This window comes from Lactuca serriola, chromosome 6, assembly GCF_051521515.1.
Source record: "Lactuca serriola cultivar US96UC23 chromosome 6, Lser_US96UC23_V15, whole genome shotgun sequence".
NCBI classification, from domain to species: Eukaryota; Viridiplantae; Streptophyta; class Magnoliopsida; order Asterales; family Asteraceae; genus Lactuca; species Lactuca serriola.
In genome coordinates this window covers 9,505,507-9,525,697 of record NC_136413.1, presented here as the reverse complement: position 1 = coordinate 9,525,697, position 20,191 = coordinate 9,505,507, and the positions used below count along the sequence as shown (strand labels likewise).

At 32.8% G+C, this 20,191-nt stretch overlaps 3 protein-coding genes across 6 annotated transcripts; 1 reads left to right on the top strand and 2 right to left on the bottom strand.

Moving 5' to 3' along the window:
• The first annotated feature begins 299 nt into the window (after positions 1-299).
• On the top strand, positions 300-3,481 carry LOC145057830 (bromo-adjacent domain protein, putative (DUF3527)). 4 transcript variants are annotated; one of them, XM_079005738.1, is made up of 3 exons: positions 300-486; positions 1,337-2,831; positions 2,906-3,481. In XM_079005738.1, exons 2-3 carry the CDS (start codon positions 1,356-1,358, stop codon positions 3,236-3,238), a joined length of 1,809 nt encoding a protein of 602 aa, XP_078861864.1. In that variant the 5' UTR covers positions 300-486; positions 1,337-1,355; the 3' UTR covers positions 3,239-3,481. The 4 variants fall into 4 exon arrangements, with proteins under 4 accessions (XP_078861864.1, XP_078861865.1, XP_078861862.1 ...); XM_079005739.1 differs by having other exon boundaries at positions 300-948; positions 1,344-2,831; XM_079005736.1 differs by having other exon boundaries at positions 301-948.
• A 1,275-nt stretch (positions 3,482-4,756) lies between these two features.
• On the bottom strand, positions 4,757-8,093 carry LOC145058696 (Mitochondrial substrate carrier family protein). The gene is made up of 9 exons (XM_079006600.1): positions 7,935-8,093; positions 6,338-7,443; positions 6,146-6,264; positions 5,944-6,068; positions 5,754-5,853; positions 5,598-5,672; positions 5,432-5,515; positions 5,252-5,337; positions 4,757-5,169 (listed from the first exon to the last, which is right to left on the bottom strand). The coding sequence occupies exons 2-9, from the start codon at positions 7,371-7,373 to the stop codon at positions 5,040-5,042; spliced, it is 1,755 nt and encodes a 584-aa protein (XP_078862726.1). The 5' UTR covers positions 7,374-7,443; positions 7,935-8,093; the 3' UTR covers positions 4,757-5,039.
• Positions 8,094-14,757: 6,664 nt separating this feature from the next.
• On the bottom strand, positions 14,758-19,268 carry LOC145057327 (P-loop nucleoside triphosphate hydrolases superfamily protein with CH (Calponin Homology) domain-containing protein). The gene is made up of 14 exons (XM_079005140.1): positions 18,986-19,268; positions 18,430-18,598; positions 18,249-18,332; positions 18,089-18,166; positions 17,455-18,001; positions 17,264-17,359; positions 16,998-17,177; positions 16,798-16,904; positions 16,540-16,718; positions 16,298-16,462; positions 15,771-16,188; positions 15,370-15,671; positions 15,120-15,274; positions 14,758-15,037 (listed from the first exon to the last, which is right to left on the bottom strand). The coding sequence occupies exons 2-14, from the start codon at positions 18,550-18,552 to the stop codon at positions 14,976-14,978; spliced, it is 2,496 nt and encodes an 831-aa protein (XP_078861266.1). The 5' UTR covers positions 18,553-18,598; positions 18,986-19,268; the 3' UTR covers positions 14,758-14,975.
• Between the last annotated feature and the right edge of the window lie 923 nt (positions 19,269-20,191).

Sequence of the window (20,191 nt, the reverse complement as noted above, 5' to 3'; positions counted from 1 at the left end):
AAAAGAATCAAACAAAATATATATTTCCTACATAACAATATAATATTTTTATTACATTTGTACTTTAGAAATGTAAAGTAATAGAAAGAAATATTAATTTGATTATATAAATAAAAGTAGAATAAGTAAGAAAAAAAAAACTTATATAGTTCAAATCAAATTTTATCTAACATTGTTCAAGTGTTCCGTAAAATCACAGGGGTTAAACTGTAACACCATCAATTTAAAGGGAAGTAAAGTGATTTTTTAGTCGAAATTAAAAAGGAATTGCAAAATGGGTCAAAGGAAAGAAGATGCTTTTAGCAGACATCACCACAAACCATGGCAGCTCTATGTCTCTCCTTCTCTGTGTCTTATTGTGGAACCATGAGAGAGACTGGTAGATCATATACATACATACATATACGTACAGTTACACGTATACAGATTATTCATAGAGAGAGAAAACCCTATCATTAGTAGCAATAGCAGCTCTCTCACTCCAAGGCATGCTTTCTCTCTCCTCTCTCACTCTCTCTCTCCCTCTCTCACTCTCCACAGTTCACCTTTTGCTTTTGTGTTGTTTGTTTGATTAGTATTCATATTGTTTGCTCCCTTTCTCATCACACCCCGCTCCTAATTTATCTACATTGTGATTTGCTCTTCGAGATCTTTCTTGAGTTGGTGAAAATGTGTAGTGTTAAGAACTTAAGGATCGGGAGAATAATGGAAAATAGGGTCTAAAGATCTGTTGGGTTTTCTCTTTCAAGACCTTACCTGAATTAGTGAATATAAGCAAATTAGCATTTACACAAGAGGTTGAAGCTGATGGAAGCTATGATTTTATAACTTGTGTTGTGTTTTCGGATACTTAGGGTTCACTTTATCAAGATCTGGTGGGTGGTGGTGGGGTAGTAGTGCCAGATCTCCCAACAATCATTGGTGCTTTGTTTGGCCTGCAATGCAAGCGTATGTATATAATTGCAATTATATTACTTTTTAATCATCTTGTTTCTTTATCATTATCACTATGTCCTCCACCTGTTTGATACTTTGCTTCAAAGAGATATCTTGAGTGCTTGTTTTGATTTTTGTATAGCGTTTGTACAATTAATTAGGGCTCAAATATTCTGTCAACTGAACTTGTCTCTCAAGTTAGAAATTAACTCCTGCTTTTGCTTTTGGTGAGATCAAAGATTAATCACTGTAACTAACTGTATAATGAGATTCGTGAAAGATGGGGTAAACGTGAATCCTTTTCATGACACTATTATATTCAAAACTCTTTACTGTTTCTTGCTTTTAATTCTTTATGTTTTTCTGAATAAACTTAACCGTTGTGTTCTACTGATTAAAGGCTGCAGATCTTATTATAAATGGGTCAAGATTTAGAGCTGGATTTTGAAAAGTACTGTGTAGTGGATGCAAGTCCCAAGACTGTTCTTCCTTCTCCTCATCATCATCATTCAAATCTTGAAAAGAGAAAGGTTAGAAAGAAACCTAAACCCAAGTTCAGAAATGAAGTATCATCATCCTTGAGTCAAAACAAGGAATTTACAGAAATAACCTTCAATCGATACCGAAGTGCATCCTGTAGAACTGCTCCTTCAATTAGGTTACAAGTTGATGAAGAAGCGCCAAGAAGAGGTTCTGTGTATCAAAGCTCCATAGAATCAAGCAAAATGAATAGACTCAGTGAAGGGAGAAAGAAGATTGAAGTTTCAAGAAAAAGTGATATTCCATTTTCATCTGAGATAATAGTTGATTCCTTATGTGGTTCAGATGAGGCTACTAATAATAATTCAGTCAATTCAGTCAACAAGGAGAATCTTTCCATTTCAATCCCTTTACACAAATCTCTATCTTCAAGATTATCAATCCCCCAATCTCCCACCAAATCAGAAACCGATTCTTCTTCCTCATCAAAGACTCGTTTCAGTCCTTTCAGAAAGATGTTTGACCCCTTCACAAAGTCAAAGTCTCACAAGATCGAAGAACCGAATGAAGCAACATCATCAAGAAAGACTACTTTGAGAAAATCATTGCTAAATGATTTCTCAAACACTGATGAGGGTAAGAAAAAAGATTCTTGTAGCTCAATCCTATCATCATCTTCTTCTTTTTCTTCTTCAGCTGCTCACTTGAGTGGGATTCTTAAGGTGAGAAACAAGAATGGGATGCCATATTTTGAGTTTTCTGTAAAGAATCCACATGATGTTTGGGTTGCAAAAACATGGAATATGGGAGATGGATTTAATTGGGTGTATACTTTTCACATGGCTCAAAACAGAAGATCGAGTAATGTCAGTGGACATGGATCATCTAAGGATCATCATAGAAATGGAAGTAAAGAGTTTTTAATGATGGCTCAGATGCAAGTTTCTTGTTATTTATGTACAGAATTGATAAATCCAGGAGCTTTCAATAACTCCATGCTCACAGAATTTGTGTTATATGATCTTACACGCCCAAAAGAAACCCAAATTGACCAAGAAAGAGTCAACAACATTAATTCTTCAAATTCAAATCCATGGCCTGTGAAAGATTTACATCCGGATCTTGAAACTGCAGCCATTGTTTTACAGTTTCCATTGAAACACAAAGAAGGGGATATGAGAAATCATGATGTTGTTGAAACTTCAACCCCAACAAGAGTTAATGTGGTGATCCCTTCAGGTAACCATGGTTTGCCATTGCCAGGTGGCGAAGGTGAAGCTCGTGGTGGGGCCTCCCGATTACTTGACAGGTGGCGAATGGGTGGAGGTTGTGATTGTGGAGGGTGGGACATGGGGTGTCCCCTTGTTGTTTTTGGCAATCATCACGTGAAAACAGATGTGGAGATTTTCTTCAAGGTAAAGCTTTTTACTTTATTATTATTAGAAGTTATAGAGTATAAAAACTTATAATGATGTTATTATTTATACAGGGGAGTAAAGAGAAGATGCCAGGTTTGACCATGAAGTTGACCGAAGAGGGACAATATGTGGTTGACTTTCATGCACAGTTAAGTTCACTACAAGCGTTCTCCATATGTGTTGGTATGTTGCATGGAACAGAAGCTTCCATTGTTGCATGTGGAGGAGATGTGAAGAGGAAGATTTTGAAATGTGATTCTTTGAGGGTTTTTATTGAGGAGGAAGTCAAACACTTGATGGAGGCTGTGGCAGAAGGGCAAAAAGGGAAATCAAGTAAGAATGTTGATGAAATTCCACCTACTTTTGTAGTTAATCCACCGTTTTCTCCAATGTCTCGTGCATGAATGATGGATGAAGCCTACATAATCTTTAGATAGGTTTAGTTTGTTAGGAACAATTTGAGGGGGAAAACAAAATTGTTTATATTGTTGGTTCTTTTAAGAAGGCACGGGGAAAGAGGATTTTTTATAAAAAAAAAAAATTTAGTTTTAGTTTTGTAAGTTATATGAAGGTGGTGTAGTAAGATATGGAGGAATATTTGTATCTCTGGAATGATAAATAATAAGTTGGTCTGTTATACAAAAGAATGTGCATTCCTTTCTTGTTGAACAGAAAGTTATTGGAAGTTTGCAAATGCGGGTGGCTTCTTTATTTCAAGAAACTTAACTTCAAAACAAGCATAGCAATAAAAGATAGCAACTTTTGAATTTTGATCTTCATACATCTTAAGTTATTGTTTACGAATCCTCCAAGGTATTTTCCGCTCTTGATAGATAGATATCATGGCATAAAAACTTGTTAACTTTATGATATGCCAACTGAAGTCAGTAACTCCATTTCAAGGCTGAGGCCGAAATACTAGATACTTGTTTGCAAAAAGAAAGAGTCAAGCCTTTCTGGCATTAAACGGTGTTTAATGTTGCACTAATTACGACTAAGACTATATTTTTGCCAAGGGCAAAATGTTAATTATAACGTCTAAAATAACTTAGATTATGAACCACCAAATGACCTTTGGCTTAGCAGTATCAGGAGAGTTGACGGATATGTGTCCATCAGTCAAAGCCAAAGGTTGGTGGTTCAAATCTAGTTGGATGCGTGTTTGAATGGTTCTATTAGAAAAACTTAGATTATAAACCAATGTAGAATCACATTGAAGATTTTACGAGAATACTTGAGGACCATTTATACCGATGAAAATCTCTTTAGCATAAGCTTCACAATTATGAGATTTCTATTTGCATGAAGCTCATTTAACTATAAAGACACAACATGAAAAGAAATTGAAATTCGAATTTTTGTTCGTATCATGTACAAAAAACAAGACATCGTGTTGGTGTTTAAAATTCAACACAGTATTAACATGTTCTTTTAGTGTTTGTCTTGTATGATTAAGTATGAATTAAATAAAATTGTAGTTATTTTATGTTATTTTTATTGTGTTGACCGTGTTTTAATTGAGTCGTTTTCGTTTAAGTTAAAAATAATATAATATCATTTCGTGTCATATAAAAAAATATTGTGTTATGTCAGATAGAAAATACAAGATTTGATACCCTTACTTGACTATTACTTGACTATTTGAGTGAGTTAAGTGTGGAAGCAAGTACAAGTTATTTCTAATTTTATGATTTTTATATATTCTTACCTTATCTGTTTTATCTTTTTAGAATATCAAACTTGGGTGTTCTTTGGATTTATGAATGTAGCTGACGTATAATTGATGGGGTCATTTAGGAACTATTAGATCATCTTTTTTTTTGTGTGTGTGTGTGTGTTGGTGAATATGTATGAAGTAGCAAGTGGGAAAACATTTGAATCATATCTCATTATATATGTGTGTAATAATAAATAATATGCACTTGAAAAAATAGGCAACTAATTTCAGCGACATTCTACAAAAAGAATAGTTTCCTTTCCTTTCCTCCCTCGATCCTCACACATCTTATCTTCTCTAGTAGTATATGATAGTATCCTTCTCTTTACATGAATTTTGCACTCTAATATCATATCATATCATATGACACCTAAACTAAAAAGAATCAAAACAATCATATCCATCCATCTTCACAAGAATCAATTGATTTGTTTCCCCTCAAAAATGCTTCAATAATCAACAAAAACAAGCTATTTGGTTTTTACTTTTTATGATGAAGATTTGAGCCGAATAGGTCTAGGTTCAGCTTCCAAAGAAAATAACCTTTTAAAGGACTCATAAGATGCAAAAAATAGTGCTCCCTGAGTCATGTACATGGCCAATCTTGGAGTCAACCCCCTGATTCCATCCATCCATCCATTTTCAGAAAAAAAAAAAAAAAAACAATAATAAATTTATTTCTTGAAAGTGAATTTATTACCTATATAGACCCTTGGGTCCTTCATGTTGGGCTATGTCTTTAAGAGTGTCAAAAACACCATGATAACGGTTTACAGATCCAGGTATCTACACAAAATTTATTCATATGAGTATCTTTTATTTATTCAAATCTTTTGTTTATTCACAAGTGAAAAATGTTAAAAAGTAAACACAAACAAACCTGTGTCTGCAATCTTGTCTTCACCACATCAAAAGGAGTTGTAAATAAAGCAGCAGTAGATCCAGCTATTCCTCCACATAATAGCTATAAAAAAAAAAAAGAGTATTAATAACTAATTACTAATCACATTCTATTACCTAAAAAACTTGAAGATCAAAAAACAAACCGTTGATGTTGTGGTTGGTTGAGCATGTGCTTGATGCAAAGACATCATCTTTTTCAAACTCTCGTATGTATAGAACTAAAATAATAAATATGAAAACTTTGTTAGATTTTACACACAAAAATTTAAGTTGGATTATTATATCTAATCTAATCTAACCTTGATAATAGAATGAGGAACATTCCTACAAAGTACAGCTCCCCACCCATTGTATAATGATGAAAAGCCACCCTTCCCAACAATCCCCGAAAAAGCATTCCTGTGATTATAAAATTACAAAATCAGTTAGTTGACCAGAAAAGTCAAAAGTTATTAAAAAAAACAAATAGGATCATATTCATATTCATACCAACAGCTGTGATAATGTGAGCCAACTTGCATCTGCTGCTTTATTCGCTCACTTGGAGTAAAAACAAATGATGTGGCAACACTTGCACAGCCTCCGGCTATGCAATGAGCCAATGATTGATGCTCCTGAAATTTGTAAAACAAAGCATCAAGAAAACTAATTCTAAAATATATGGAAGAAAACACAAGAAAACCCTTTTCACCTTGGCAAAAAGGGGAAGCAAAGCCCCCTTTACTGATTCATAACTGAAAGTGTAAATTGCAGAAATAGGTGCTGAAGAAGCAATATTGCTTGTGATTCCGCGATAAAGTCCTGATAAACCTGCAAAAAAACAAGATTAGAATCAGTTTTAATGAAATTCCTTCAATAACAACAGAGTAAGAGTGCATAATACCTCTTTCAGATATAATTGACTTGCTAATATATGGAATGGATCTTTGATCTCTAGGACATGACTGAATGACAGTCTTCACTGTATCCATGGGGTGCAGACACAGGCTAACAAATATTCCAGCAAATGCTCCAGCAAAAGCATGCTCTTGTTTTGCAACTCCATGTTGTGGTTTATATGATGTTGATGTACAAACTTCCTGGTTGATAAATTTACTATCTTGTCCCTCTCTCATCTCACTTGACTCATTCTCTTTCTCTTCTATAGGATGAAGAAGATAATCTGAGCACAGAGAAATAACACTTGCACTACTTTTGATCATATTGTTTGTATTTTCATGTGATGTAGTCACATCATTAAGTCTAGTAGCATCATCTGGATTGATTGTTTCAACACCATTTATTTCTCCAGCATTAGAGCAGTAATCGGTTCTTTTCTTATAGGTTGCTCCTGAAAGCTGTATGTCAGTCATCCATCCATATACATTTTGGAATTCATATGAGATCATTACACTAGAAACCCTTTTTTCTTTGCAGGATCTCAAAAGGTGGTAGAAATTGTGAGAATCACTGAAACAATCAAAAGAAGAGAGTTTTTTGGCTACATGTAAAGAATCCAGGTCTTTTTGCACATCTACTGTAGGTGAAACATGAGTTTTAGCTTTAAGATTGATAGAGACATTCTGAGTTTCAGAGGGAATAGATGCAATCACATTCCCTTCTTCTGCTGGATAATAAAATGTGTTTGCTTTTTGAAGGTTATCATTGTTCTGTGTTGATGTTCTATGGCGTAAAACAGGAAGAGATGAGGTGGCAAAATTCCATAATTGGCCAGCTCCTGATATGAGATCAGTAGTGCTGACTATGGATGATGACCTGGATTCAGCTTTTTGAGAAGGTTGTTTCCTGCTATCATGGGAACTGGGAGCATAATCTTCACGAGTAACATCCACAAGGTCAAAAAAAGGTCCTCCATGAGGATTATATCTATAGTTGATTGAAGGTTTGTCACTTGTACGAGATTGAGAACCCCCAGTCATTGATGTGATTCATACAATTCAAGAATTCCCTTTGAGAAGAAAGATTGCAGGTGGAGAAGTAGCAATACAACTGCAAAATCAATCACATCATGGTAACCTTATTAAAAAACTTGCTCAGAATATAACCTATGGGTCTTAAATTTGAATCCTTTTGTGTATTGCCCATTGAAATCACTGATTTTGAGTCACGACAAGCTAAAAAAACATCAATGAGTCTAAGAACAGAATCATATTCGAGTTCATAATATGTAGTACTTGATCAACCAAAGCAAGTCAACCCTAGGCAATACCGAAATCACCAAAACCACAAAAAGGAAAATGCAGATTGAAATCACATCAAATTAATAGATAAACCAAATCCAGGTACTACTGACATGAATTTATCGAAGCAAACGGTTCTCAATTTCTAAACAACAAGAAAGCGTATACAAGTTCCTATCAATGGTTATATAATATCCAGGTCTTGTGCGCTATTTCTACAGTTCTACTAGATTTGTGCAATAATCCCACACAATAAAAATTTACGAATAATTCGAACAAGCGTAAGAAAAAATTAGAAACCTGGATGGATTGTTGGATTGCGATAAAGAAAGAAGCATAGGGCTTAACGTTGTTGGATTCATTTTCTGTAAAGCTAATTTCAAAGGAGTGAGGGTTTAGTGGAGGTTTTATATGCAATGAAATCTATAATAGGGGTAACGAATCTATCAGATCACACAAGTTACAAGTATCTTTCCATCCAACTTAAAAGAAAAAGAAAAAAAAAACATTTTTGCCTATTTTTTCTGGCAACTGTTTTTTAGATAAATAGGTCCTTTATTTAGTAATGAGATTGAGCTTATTATTAAAAAAATATTTTCTATACAATTTTTGCATATACAATTTCAAAATACGTACTCTAAAATGAACATTATTAAAAAAATATGTTATATACAGTTTGCTTATATTACAGTTGGAAATATATAATATTCTATTCTACTTCTAAGTTGATTAAAAGTATTTACTTAAAAGTATTTTATGTTTAGCATTATATAAATACATTTAAATTAATATTTTCTGGATGAATGAACATATATATACTTCAATTTAAAAGAATATATTAATATGTTTTTCAATTTAAAAGAATATATTAATATGTTTTTTTAGACCATACCATCGAGGCTAACAATTTAAGTCCAAAATTAAGGGTTTAAAGAAGGGATAATGACTTGAAAGGGTAACGAACTTTCGACTTTTGTCACATTTAGTCACTAAACTTTTTTTCATTATCTATTTGTCATTGAACTATTGAAATTGTTCATATTTTACCCTTATGACCGGCTGTTACCGGTCATAAGGGTAAAATGTGAACAGTTTCAATAGTTTAGTGGCAAATAGATAACGAAAAAAAGTTTAGTGACTAAATGTGAACAAAATCGAAAGTTCGTTTCCCTCTAAAAAGTTCAATGACTAAATGTGAACAAACTTCCTATTGTATTATGTTTTAGCAAATTATTTATTTTTGTTTAATTGTAGCAACATTTGTTGATGAAGAAATCTATGAAATAAAAAAACAAAATGTAACATCCGGATTTTCAGGTATCATAATTTAAGTATTTTTCTTTTGAGTTAAGAAGAAAGACTCGATGAGTTGACGCCTCAACTCGTCGAGTAAGGTCGCGACTGATGACTCGGATTAATGAATGGACTCGACGAGTCCGCGTTGTTGGCAGAAACCCTAAATCTTTGGGCCCGAGCCATATTTAAAGGCACTTATGACCTTCAATTGTGACTACCTTTCCCATAAGTGAGAACCCTAGCGAGCTTGAGTGTGTAGAGTGAAAGGAAGAGCTATCTTGAGCTTTTTGGTGTGATAGATCTGGACACTTCTAGGTCCAGAGAGCCGAGAATATGAAGCTTCAGTAGAGTAAACCTTGGGGTTCGAAGTTAGGAAACATTTATGGGATTTTTATGGTATATATAGTTATTTTCATCTTACACATAGATATGAAGTATTTTATATAAATTACGTGCTATGTATGCATATTATTTGAATACTTGTTGTCTATGTTGGATGAACGATTTTATACATGTTTTAAAAGATTTAAACGGTATATTTATTTTATATCTACAAATATGTTGCGGATGAAACATGGGTAGATGAAATAGTTGGTGTGTGATGAAATAAAATGATGAGAGATAGGTGATGATAATTAGGTAAATCGATGATGATGAATATGTGATGTAGGATGAAAGGAGATACCATAACCTTAACTGACAATGTGGCGATGTAGTCATCTATCAGAGTATAGATGGCGACCACGGACTATTCTAGACAACTCAGTGGAAACACCAGCAGGCCTATAACCTGTAGGTGATGAATTACGAGTTCAGGAGATGTTGTAACTACGTATTCATGCGATGATACTCTAACCCCTTACTATGAATTACGAGTTCAGACGATGTTGTAACTACATATTCATGGGATGTCACAAATTACGCATGCCAAACTAATGGTCATAATTCACATCAGTGAGAATGATTCATTTTTTTGTAAAACCAAAATCAGATTGGAAATTTTGATTTTTTATTTTGGAAAATGTCAAACCATTGGTTTTTTATTTCGGTTTTGGTTTTTTGTTTTTTTTAAATATATTTTCAGGGTTCTGTTTTTTTTTTTTATTTTTTTTTTTATTTCATAGATTTCTTCATCAACAAATGTTGCTACAATTTAACAAAAACAAATAATTTGCTAAAACATAATACAAGAGAAAGTTTGTTCACATTTAGTCATTGAACTTTTTAGAGGGAAACAAACTTTCGATTTTGTTCATATTTAGTCACTAAACTTTTTTTCGTTATCTATTTGTCATTGAACTATTGAAACTGTTCACATTTTACCCTTATGACCGGTAACAGTCGGTCATAAGGATAAAATGTGAACAATTTCAATAGTTCAATGGCAAATAGATAACGAAAAAAAGTTTAGTGACTAAATGTGATAAAAATCGAAAGTTCGTCACCCTTTCAAGTCATTATCCCTTTAAAGAATCAATAAAACTTACGTATAAAAAATATTATTATAAACTTATTATTTTATGATCAAATAAAAATTTGCTTATCAAAAGTTAATCTTTATTTTATGTAATTGGATTATTATATTAATTATAAGTTTATAACATAGAGTTTTTTTGGATTAAAATTCAATTATAAGGCTGGAGGGAATGGTGTCATGTTCCCTCATGAAACCGCAGCACCACGTAGACACTATCTCATTCTTTACCACAAAAATGAGGTTTCATATCACACCCAAGGAGCACATTTGAGTTTTTTTTTATAAATAAAAAAAAATCCATTGTTTGTGTTCCAAAGGGTAAGAAAGTCATTCAATCACAATCACCTAATGAGTGCTCCCGTCTGCTGCCATAGTGCGACCCTAGCCGCACCCAAACCGGTGGGTGGGTGGGTGGGGGAATAATAATTATAAAGTGTTTGTCGGTTAGTAATAATGTAATGTGACATAAAGTGTGTAAGACCCATAATAGTCTAAGGGTCTAAAATGTAAATATAGTTTGTCGTCTTACAATCATGTGATTGTAATAATGTAATAGTCTAAAATGTAACCGGCTTTTTAGAGGCTATAAATAAGGCTTTGCCCATAAGGAATAAAGCAGTACTTACATTATTACTAAACGACAAACACTTTATAATTATTATCCTACCAACACGTATCATAATATTGTTCGTTGATGCAATGTAGATTGGTGCCTTTAATTATGTGCGAGGAATTGCCCTATTGAGTAATGGGAAGCGGGCTACTCCCCGAAAATACCCCGCCCCTAGGTTCATTTGTCGTTGGGGCTAAAAATCTTCCTTGCTCGTTCCTAGGTCTTTTATTCCATTATTTTGGATCGCCGTATTATTCTAAATAGATGGTATCGATAAATCCATGAATAAAATAATCCCATAAAGTCATAGGATCTGATAGATCGGCTAGGAAGACTGCTTTGGGATGCAAGTCATGACGAACAAAGACATTATTGAAGACACGTATCATTTCCGTGTGGAAGGAAATGTAATTATTATTTGTAATTATATAAAAAAAGTATCGGTAGGATAATAATTATAAAGTGTTTGTCGGTTAGTAATAATGTAATGTGACATAAAATGTGTATGACCCATAATAGTCTAAGGCTCTAAAATGTAAATATAGTTTGTCGTCTTGTAATCATGTGATTGCAATAATGTAACCGACTCTTTAGATAAATAAGGCTTTGCCCATAAGGAATAAAAGGGGAGGGGGGTTCCGGCCTAGGTGGCACCGGAGGTGCGGTCCTACCGCGTCCACTCTCATCAGTCTAACACTTTTAATTGTTGATTTGAAAATACATAATAAAGTTAGCCTAAAAGTAAAAGTAATAGTCACTATTTTATAGCATTGCAAATTCTGAATTATGATTTTCTTTATATTGTTCTAGTGTACTTTTAAGCAAACCTATTTATCAAACCAATAAGCCATCGCATACAAAAGTAATATAAACAAGTACCGGCAATTACAAACTTAGACAAACATGTACCAAATTTATTTTTAATTCGTGTGTTAAATGAATCAGATAATACAATTTTCATGGAAGAAAAACATAATTCATATTATTTTATTATCTTTTTTGGACTGTTTCAAAGATCCTAAAGGTTTCACTTTGAAAATAATTTTATTATAACTAAATGGCAATACAAACATACGACAACAACTAAATAAAAATCTTTTTTTTAATATTTTCCAAGCCCAAAAATTTGTCATGAATATATTCGATTAGATTGTGAACAAAGAAGGAAATCATTTAGATTGTTTAATGTTTCTAGGCATTTAATTTTCCTTCTTTCCTCTTTATATTTATGCATGTCATTGTTATCATAATATGACATTGTTATGTGGTGGAGTTTTTCTAAATAGTTTCAAATTTCATTAAGATTTGGATAAGACTATAGTAATATGAACTTACGGTAGTTAATTCATTTTGTGCCAATTTTTTGGATTCACTTTATAAGCAAGTGAGAAAGATTGTCTTTGTGACAGTAAGAACCGACAACTTTTTTACATGTTTTTAATTATTATAAGTAGGAAGTGACTTACAATATTCTAACTTATTTTAGTTTTAAGCTTAAAGACCAAGTTTGTAATTTATGAATGCTTTATATTAAAAAATATGGCATATAACACACTTACAATATGTTTTTTTATATATATTTTCTATCTTTTTTTACCTCTAAATTTATCAATAAGCATGTGTTCTTTCGATTGCAACATGCTTTTATCATGATTCAAAAAAATAATGATCATGTTTATCAAAACCATATTATGAAGTGGTTTATAAAATTACAAGATTGGAATCATGCTTCTCAGCATCCCTACTAGATAGTAGAGCGTCTATCTCATAAGGATATTATAGTGGACTCGATTACCTAGGGATGGCAAATCGGGTCATCGTGTCGTGTTTTTGTCTGAAACAACACGATACGATACGACAATGTTTTTTATAACACGAACACGACACGATACGATGTCGTGTTTTATTCAACTAACACGAAAATGAACCGATTAAAAAACAACAAACACGACACGACACGACAAAGATTACATAATATAATAATTAATTAATTTAATTAATACTTAATCATACATAACACGACAAACACGAAAAACACGACTGACAAATGCTAAATCGTGTCAATTTCGTGTCGAATTTTGAACACGACACGACGTCATGTTTTTTATACTTGATACGAACACGACACGAACATGAATTCAAATTCAGTTTCGTCCCAATTTCGTGTCGTGTATTTTTGTCGTGTTGTGTCATCAATTGTCACCCCTACGATTACCTGTCCCATTTGTTCCTGCAGTGTGGAGACAATTGACCATATTTTCGCAGGTTGTGCCGAGTTGATTGTTTTATAGTCACGTATTGCTGTTTGGTGGGATCTTCAAGTTCCGACCTAGCTTTCTGTCGAGTCTCTTATCTTGCGGTCAAATTCTATCTCCTTGAGACCAAGTCAGCAAAAGGCCTTTAATGGAGTGGTTTTGGTTTGTTTTTGGTGTATTTAGAATTTCAGAAATTCTTCGATTTTTGGAGCGGCTACTCCTAGGAAATCTTTACTTTTTGATGATGTTGTTTATAGGTCATTTTTTTGGATTTATAATAGGTACATTAAAGTCAAGATTAGCTGAAATTCTTGGCTTCATAATCATATTTCTTGTACAACTTTGATGTAATTGTTTTTTTCTAGCTTCTTGTTAGTTTTATAAAATTCACCGTTCCAAAAAAAAATTATTTAAAGTCAAATAGTAGAGGTTGACAAGAAGCATGTATAAGGTACTATTGGTAAGACATGTGACTATAAATATCAATCAAAAAAATATGATGAGGGCATTTAGTAAAAGAGAAACATCTTAGATGACGTAGAAGAAGTTACTCTAGAGTTGATGTTTAGTACAAAATTTACATGAGCATATAGATAGTTTAACCTATTTGTTTTCCAATGTTGATTTTGATAATACTTGTTTGTAATTTTATATCTGAAAGTGTAGAAAAAATATATTTAAAAATTAGTGTATTTTTCGAAAGAACTTTTTTCGAAATATGTTAGGAATGGTCGTGTTCAAATGTCATATTTTTAGCCAGAAAAACCAATAACAATTTTCATAGAATTGGGTTTGATCACACATCGGGTCATGTAATCAAATCAAATTATATGACCAAACTACAAAAGCATATATATTAATGTTAATGTCAAATATGTGAATATGAGTGCAATTATGGACATAAACATGTGTATGTAAAGTAAACAACCTCATCAAAAAACCACATGTACACATGTCTGAGACATGAGTATGTTATGATCATACTCATGTTTGGACATGTATTCAAATCTATCTAACCACCACCTATGGAGATATTTGGTGAACTATGTATTCAAATCTTCAATAATCCTTTTATTACCATAACAACATGAAGACATGAGAAGTGACCATGATCACCACCATAAAAGATCGTCACAATTGTCCATTAATCACCACCACCGACAAAAATCAATATCTTAATAAAATCAACCCACTTTTACAAAGCCAATAGAACATGCATACTTTCGGTACAAAGACAATACCTTTGTAGTTTGTAGGTCCATTTGCTAAAATTCTAAAGCAATTTTGTCTATAATCAAAATGAAAAAGATGTCATAAACGTTTATAGTACTTTCCTCCCTCATCTCTCCTTCATTTTTGTTATGTAACTTCCATCTTTATTTCTACTCATATCAAATAAATAAAAAGACACCCCATGATCCTTATCTCTCATTTTCTCTTATAGGACACCTACAAAATAAAGTATCAAACAACACATAGCAATAATCATCAACCCTAAATCTTGAATAACATAATCCACTTTCCACAATCGATCAAGAAAATCTTGACCTCTTTACCCCTAGATCTAACACTCTAACACTGTTTTCATATATTAAATTTTCACAACCACAATTGTTTTCCCATGAACACAAAGTTCATGAATAACATACAGTCAATGCTAATCTATCTTACGTAACAGTCATGCCATTGAAGATCAATCTTCACCTTCTCACACCAGGTTTGACCGAAGAGCTTCCGGGAGTTGACTTTTTACCACTAGAACCTGAAAACATCATTCAATTTAGCAACAATTTTCACAAAAAAAAAAAAAAAGAATGATCAATTAAGTAAGATGATGTACATACTTAATGAGACACGTGGCAAACCCTTGGTCAATGATGTTCTAGAAGGTGCTGCTGCAAGCCGTTGTGAAGATGAAGAAGAACCTGTCTGCACCGGTTTTCTGGAAGAAGCCGCCACCTTTTGCGGGGGCCTCGGAAGTTTAGCCGGTACATTCGGCCTGAAAAAAAAAAACAACAAGACAAAAGAATTTACAAAAAAGACGAATTTGGCCCTAAAGGGTAAAAAAGACATTTGGGTAAGAGACAGACTCACTTCTCAACAGGCGGTTTTGAAGCTCCGGGAAAAAGAGTCAGCTCAACAATACTACTGAGTGAGCCATCAGTCTCTGTCCCCATTGAAAGTCCACCATCAGAAATATCACTTAATCTCTCTTCTGAATCATCTTCCCCTAATCCCAATATCTCAATATCATCATCATCATCATTCAGATCTTTATGCGAACTACTTTCACTCAAACACTCGCCACGTGGCGGCGTCCCATTCGTCGTCTTCCCACCCCGTAACCTCCCCATCTCCTCATCTTTCTTGCTCAACGCGTCTTTCAAATTACTCACCTGCATATAATAATAAAAAAAGTGTCGTGCCGTGTCGTGTCATGTTAAACCACTTAACGTGATGTGAAATGACGAAAATACCCTTGGGGTTTTGGGTACCTGTTCCATGAGCTCACGAACGCCCCTGGCGTCTTTATTACTACGGGCTGCACCCAACTCGACACCCGACACTCTCTCGGCAAATTTGAGAGTACTGATAGTTTCTGAAAAGGATTCCACATCGGGATTCAGCTGTACAAACATGAGAGTTTTTGCTTGTCCACCTAACGAGCTCTGTAGGACTTGAGTCAACTTGCTGTTCCTGTATGGGACGTGTTGACTTTTTTGGGCAAGGGCAAAAATGACATCTCCTAAAGCGGATAAAGATTTGTTGATGTGTTGAGCTTCACGGAGTCTGTCTCCTGTTGCTTCTGACCGGTCAACCCTTTCACTTCCCGCAAGGTCAACCAGATGTAAGTTGCCACGTAGGACACCATTTGTCTCCAAGTCAACTCCACGAACATGAACAGTCAACACACTGACTCATAAAAGTTTTACACACCCGTTAAAAGAAAGGAATACCACTGTACTTCACTCCAATTTGCCCTTCAAAAAAAAAATAAAAAATTATCATTAACCATTCTCACCTGTGGGACCGGCTGCTTCTTTCGTTCAAAGCGGTGGCCCCCACAGCCCGATTTGTTAACCCTAAATTCATCAATTCCAAAACATCTGCAGTTGATGTCACTGGGTGCATGCTGGCATCAGGTACTGCTAACCCATTCGGTTGAGTAGAGTTCCATATCCCGAGTGTGTGAAAAGTCAAGGTCAAAACTTTTAAATAAAAGTCAAACTACAAAGTCAAAGTCAAATTCAAAGTCAAGGATATCTTCTCTGAGTAGTGTCACTCGTTAACAGATCACGAACTTGTTCATTATATATTTCCACCATTTGAACACCGATTTCGTATTCAAATGAGCTTCTTCTTGTTTGAGAGAGATGAAATAAATCATTTAAAGCTCGATAATTTACTCCCCAATCTTCTGGAGATGACACATTAGGCCCCGTCTAGAAAAAAAAATTATAAAATAAGTCGAATATTGTATGATAAAATTTAAATTTATTAACATAAAGATTTAATAATTACCATAGTATATGTCTTCCCAGACCCTGTTTGACCATATGCAAATATGCATACATTGTATCCATCTAACACCGACCGAATGAGTGGTTGAGTGTCAACAAATACATCCTCTGTAAAAAAAAAATTATAAAAAAGTCATAAGAATGTGTTATTGTGTATATAATATAATACAAAATGATAATGGTAGAAGGAAAAAAAAAAACCTTGTGTTGCTGAAGGGCTAAAAACTTTATTGAATTTGAAGAGTCGGTGGCTTTCTTTGATTTGTTTTGAAGGATTTGTCACAATTAATTCACCATTTTCGCCAATATACTCTATGGTTGTTTGTTTTTGACTTTGACCCTTGAGAAATGGTCTTATACGACAATAAACCCTAATATTTCCTGTAAAAACAATAAAAGAAATTAGTAAAAATTGTATAATGGTTAATGACACATTGTGTTTATATCTCTATATGCATTTTAAATACCTTTCAAATCCTGTACTTCATTGTACAACTTCCGGTTTTCTGTAAGGACTGTATGGTAATTTTGCGCAGCATCTACAAGCCCTTGAATCTTCATTCCTATTCAAAGTCACAAAATGTTAAAAAACACAAGATGTAAAAACAAATGTTGTTTAATTTATGAGAAAAGATAGATGTAAAAGATGAAAATTTACCAAATTGATTAATTTCTTCAGTGTAAATCTGTTGTGTCTTCAGAACTTCTTGCTTAATGGATTCAGAACCAATTCTTAATTCCTTTAAAGATCCAGATTGGAAATCCATGAAGTTTTTGTAGCCACGTTCTTTCTTTTTCCATCTTAAGAACTTGGATTCTGTGAACTTTTCAAGTTCTTTCACCTTCTTTCTTGATCCAATAAGAAGATTTTCAAGGTCTGTTATCTTGTTCTTCAGCTCAGATTCAACTTCAATCCCATGTTTTTCAAGTTGTACATATCGAGTCTCATATGTATCCCTTGTGATTTCTATTTCCTGTTTTAATTTAGAAATCTCTAAATTACACTCATTTTTCTCTTGTCTAAGCCTAATTAATTCTACATCTTCAAGTTTTTTTATGTCTTCTATCTTCTTTTTCTCAGACTTAATAAGCTGGAGTTGGTTCTTAATGAGCTCATTTTCTTCTGCAGCTCCAATAACAAGAGATCCAAGCACTTTAAATTTTAATTGGTATTTCTCCTCACGTGTCTTGTATATATTCTTTTGCTATAAACACACAAAAAAAAAACAAAAACAATATTATATAAGTTTAAAGTGAAATATGAATATTACTAAAAAATCTTTAAGCTTTACCTTCTTGAAATATTCTGCTTGCTTTGAAATTTGTTGCTCGGTCATTTGAATGAGCTTTTTTAATACACTGGCAACTCTCTACATGATAGAAGATGAACTTATTGAAATGTTTTACAGAAATGGTAATTTATCAGAATTTAGAACCCAATAATTGACTTACATCTGGTACATCTTCTTTCTTGTTGTCAATGGTGTCATCAAGAATCTTGTGAACAATTTTAAAAAGTGATCGAGAAGATGCATTCTGTGTATAGAAGTTGAATTTGGATTAAGGTGAAGATAAATTAGAGCAAAATGTAGATTTTACAGTTTAATGAAAAGAAAAGCAGTAGATTGTTAACCTCTAAACTGTTAAGTTTTGTCAATTCTGGCACTTTAGCAGCAGGAAGACATGTGTCATTTCCATTGATTAAACCATCTGATTGGCTGTCTGCACTTCCATTTGAATCTTGGTGAAGATCCATTACAAACTAGCTCAACTTTTGCTTCCTTGAATATTAGGAGATAGTGCTGAAAGTACGAATAATTGTTAAAATTATATGTAAAACCCAGAAGAAGATAACAATCAAATGAGACTTTTCCCAAATTTCATAAAAGGGTTTGGGCAACATTGTTAAGCAATTCTAAATTCCATTATTCTCGACCCCCAATTTCAAATTTCAGGAAAAGTAACTCGATTTCATGTATAAAACGTACGAAAAAGAATTACAACCCCACAAAAACCCTAACGCATTTATCAAATGCTAGCAGCATTACCCAAAATCTAGTCAAATCCAATTTATAAATTGAGCTAATTGATGAAATAAATCCATACGAAAGCATTCCATCGCAGATCTACTTGAAGTCATATACAAAAACAAATAAAATTAATAAAGCGACATGGAAGAGATAACATACCTTAAGAAGATCACCGACTAAACTGTTGAACAGAAATAGTAGATTTTTGTTAAAATTAACATTAAGGGATAGGGTTTACGTTCTAATTCTACTGTAATTTCAAACTTTGAAGGTGGATCCACGAAATGCGTATACTGATTGAAGCTGGTTTTTTTCTGAGTTTTGGAGATGAGAGATTGGAAGAGATGAAAAAGGAGATAGACGACTCTTGCTGGCCTGCTGCTTCTTCTTTGGCTTTGTTCCTTTTACTTTTTTCAAAATTAAAAAATAAAAAAAAAATGTTTTATTATGAATTAATTCATCAGGATTCCATTTGCATTCCATTCCCGCCTTGTATACTTGTACCCATCTTGTTGGAAGCTTTAAATATAGACCGATTATAATTATAATTATAATTTCAAGAAAGATGGTATAATCTTTTAATATTTTGGTAAAGCTTTAAAACTTTATGAAGATTTAAATGTATGTAGATTTTATTGATATTATATCATCAAAGATTTAAGATAATATTTTTAAATTTAAAATGATGAATTAGTATTTTTAACCATTGTAGTTATTGAAGTCTCTCATTTATGTATATGTTGGAGTGAGTGTGTGATTTATAGGTTACAAAATTAATGACTTGCAAGTAATTGCATATTTGATGTTACATATCAATGATTTCGGATAAAAACCATTTAGCTGTCTTACCTTTTTTAATGTAGTGTTTGCAAACGGGTTTTTGAAAGAAGAAATTTATAGTTTTAAGAATTTTAACTTTTAGTTTAAAAAAATGAGATAATTTTTTTTTTTAAGTACGAACATTAACCCAAAAAGTGCTTCCAATAAATTTTGATATAATTCTAACTTTTACCTTTTATATTTTATATATTTCAAATATCTATATTTTTCTATCAAATATTTTTAAACAAATAAAAATTAATTTTGTCAAACATAATATAATCCAAAACAAAGATTATTAAAACGAAAAGTTTAAAACTATAGATTAATTAGTCTTTCAAGTCCCTACAAAAACTTCCTTTCAACATTTTTTTATTAAATTGTTAGACATAAGTTTTATAGTGGAAAAATAACTTGAAAGAGTAATTATATTTTTGTCTTGTTCGCGTTATTATTTACTTAAAAAATGTTGTATATGTTTAAAAATAAAAGAAAAAAAATATAAGAGGTTATATAAAATAGTTCACAAAATTAAAACATATTTAT

Excerpts from the sequence above, each read along its gene's own strand:
- LOC145057830 (XM_079005738.1), top strand. The coding sequence starts at position 1,356 with ATGGGTCAAGATTTAGAGCTGGATTTTGAAAAGTACTGTGTAGTGGAT. Across the intron at positions 2,832-2,905 it reads ATGTGGAGATTTTCTTCAAG|GGGAGTAAAGAGAAGATGCC; the intron begins GTAAAGCTTTTT and ends TTATTTATACAG.
- LOC145058696 (XM_079006600.1), bottom strand. The coding sequence starts at position 7,373 with ATGACTGGGGGTTCTCAATCTCGTACAAGTGACAAACCTTCAATCAAC. Across the intron at positions 5,673-5,753 it reads TTCCTCATTCTATTATCAAG|TTCTATACATACGAGAGTTT; the intron begins GTTAGATTAGAT and ends TTATTATTTTAG. Across the intron at positions 5,170-5,251 it reads GGACCCAAGGGTCTATATAG|GGGGTTGACTCCAAGATTGG; the intron begins GTAATAAATTCA and ends GGATGGAATCAG.
- LOC145057327 (XM_079005140.1), bottom strand. The coding sequence starts at position 18,552 with ATGGATCTTCACCAAGATTCAAATGGAAGTGCAGACAGCCAATCAGAT. Across the intron at positions 18,333-18,429 it reads CAAAACTTAACAGTTTAGAG|AATGCATCTTCTCGATCACT; the intron begins GTTAACAATCTA and ends TTCTATACACAG. Across the intron at positions 17,178-17,263 it reads TGAAGTACAGGATTTGAAAG|GAAATATTAGGGTTTATTGT; the intron begins GTATTTAAAATG and ends TTGTTTTTACAG.